The sequence below is a fragment of the Myiozetetes cayanensis genome, unplaced genomic scaffold (assembly GCF_022539395.1).
Source record: "Myiozetetes cayanensis isolate MyiCay16 unplaced genomic scaffold, myiCay2020 scf1095, whole genome shotgun sequence".
NCBI classification, from domain to species: domain Eukaryota; kingdom Metazoa; phylum Chordata; class Aves; order Passeriformes; family Tyrannidae; genus Myiozetetes; species Myiozetetes cayanensis.
Window position 1 is genome coordinate 5,474 of NW_026086711.1, and position 2,316 is coordinate 7,789.

Below are 2,316 nucleotides of genomic sequence, written 5' to 3' on the forward strand. Positions count from 1 at the left end.
TTGGCTTTTCTGAGCCAGTGTGGGGTTTGGGGGGACAGATTCCTGTGCAGACACAAACCCTTTGGGTGCTGCTGTGGGGATGTGTCAGTGGGAGAAAAGTGCCCAAGTGCCCTCCAGGCAACTTCAGGCTCTTCAGCTGTTTCCCTGGGTGTCCTGCAGGGCTGCAGGTGCCCTCCAGAAGGGCACAGCTCTGCCAGAGTATCTCTGTGCTGCACAGGATCCCTGTGGAGAAAACTCCTCATTGCTAAATCCATGGAAATGCTCTGGGCAGCTGTACTTGGAAGCTGCAATGATCCCTCTGTGTGGCAGTCTGGGAGGAGAAAGATGAGATCCTAATCAGGCATTCTGAGGAAAGGCAAGGATTCTGTCAATCTTCTCTTAGAATGAGATTCCCTCTGCTCCTAGAAGTGCCCTGTTTCTTATTTAAGGGAATTCCTAAGGATGATGTCTCTTCAGTTCCAGGCTTCCAGCCAGGGGCATCTGTGCACATGGTGCCAGCTCTTATGTCTGCACCAAGAGACCATCCTTTTGCCTCTCAGGACTCACAAGATTTCACTTGGAGCACATTAGAAATGTCATAGATTTCAACCCTGAAAACTCAGTCCTGGCAGGAGGAACCGAAACAAAATAAAGTATCCAAATCCCCTCCCTCTGTTCTCACTTGTGACAACTGTGAACAGCAGGTCTGGAAACACTGTGATACATCCCAAGTACATTTAATTGGAGGTCCCCCTGTGCTCCAAGCTGCCTCTCACTGCACAGCAAAGATTCCTCAGGAGCCCATTCCAGCGTCTCAATGCCCCATTCAGGCAGCAAACCCCAGAGCTCAGGGAAGAGGGATGCAGGGAGATCTTCCTGAAAAGAGGCCCTGAATTTTGAATTGCTGAGACATGTAATGTGTTTTGCTGACTGAGTCTGGCCTAATTCAGTTCTTCCTTTTTCCTCTCACCAGAAAACCAAACTCTGAGGCAGCAAATGCCCAACAGCAGCTCCATGGCCCAGTTCCTGCTCCTGGCTTTTGCAGACAGGCGGTAGCTGCAGCTGCTGCACTTCTGGCTCTTCCTGGGCATCTCCCTGGCTGCCCTCCTGGGCAACGGCCTCATCCTCAGCGCCGTAGCCTGCGACCAGCACCTGCACACCCCCAGGGACTTCTTCCTGCTGCACCTCTCCCTCACAGACCTGGGCTCCATCTGCACCACTGTGCCCAAAGCCATGCACAGCTCCCTCTGGGGCACCACAACCATCTCCTACACAGGATGTGCTGCACAGCCTTTTTCTTTCTCTTCTTCATGTCAGCAGAGTTTTCCCTCCTGACCATCATGTGCTACGACCGCTACGTTGCCATCTGCAAACCCCTGCACTACGAGACCCTCCTGGGCAGCAGAGCTTGTGCCCACATGGCAGCAGCTGCCTGGGCCTCTGGGTTTCTCAATGCTCTTCTGCTCACAGCCAATACATTTTCCCTGCCCCTGTGCCAGGGCAATGCCCTGGGCCAGTTCTTCTGTGAAATCCCACCCATCCTCAAGCTCTCCTGCTCACATTCAGGTTTCCTCAGGGAAATTGGGCTCATTGTGTTTAGTGTTTGTTTAGGGTTTGGTTGTTTCATTTTCATTGTTTTCTCCTATGTGCAGATCTTCAGGGCTGTGCTGAGGATCCCCTCTCAGCAGGGACGGCACAAAGCCTTTTCCACGTGCCTCCCTCACCTGGCTGTGGTCTTCCTCTTTGTCACCACTGCAGCATTTGCCTACCTGAAGCCCCCCTCCATCTCCTCCCCATCCCTGGATCTGGCCCTGTCAGTTCTGTACTCAGTGGTGCCTCCAACCCTGAACCCCCTCATCTACAGTCTGAGGAACCAGGAGCTCAGGGATGCCCTAAGGAAAATGATGACTGGATGCTTTTCAGGATCAATTAAGTGCCTGTGTTCTGGTGTGTAGCACTCAGAAAGGGGACTCTGTAATGGCTAAGCCTTCCTGCTCAGCTTTTTCATGGAGGTCATCGGGTTCTTCTTGCAATAAATTTATGTGCAAAAAATATTTTTATGCATCTGCCTTCTAATTTAGTGTCTACACATTGAAGTTGACCCAGAGATGTTTAAATGATGAATTGTGCTCTGTAAGTATTTAAACAAAATAAAGGACCCTGCAGTGCTTTCTTTCTCCAAGCCCTTTCTTCTTAGCTGTTCCTAAAGCACAGCACACTGCAGGACAGGGGGGATTTGCAAAGGGGAAGGGGACAAGAATCCCAGCACAGCAGCACTGCCAGGGAGCAGCAGAGCTTGGGCTTTGCAGAGCTGCTCTTTCCACTTCCACACTGTCC

The 2,316-nt window shown here is 51.6% G+C and overlaps 1 protein-coding gene across 1 annotated transcript; it reads left to right on the forward strand.

Annotated features, from left to right (window-relative positions):
* The first annotated feature begins 1,176 nt into the window (after nucleotides 1–1,176).
* On the forward strand, nucleotides 1,177–1,934 carry LOC126635122 (olfactory receptor 14J1-like). Its single transcript, XM_050306059.1, is given in 2 exon segments — nucleotides 1,177–1,267; nucleotides 1,270–1,934. Coding segments are annotated over 2 exon segments (720 nt in total). The 5' UTR covers nucleotides 1,177–1,212.
* Nucleotides 1,935–2,316: the final 382 nt, after the last annotated feature.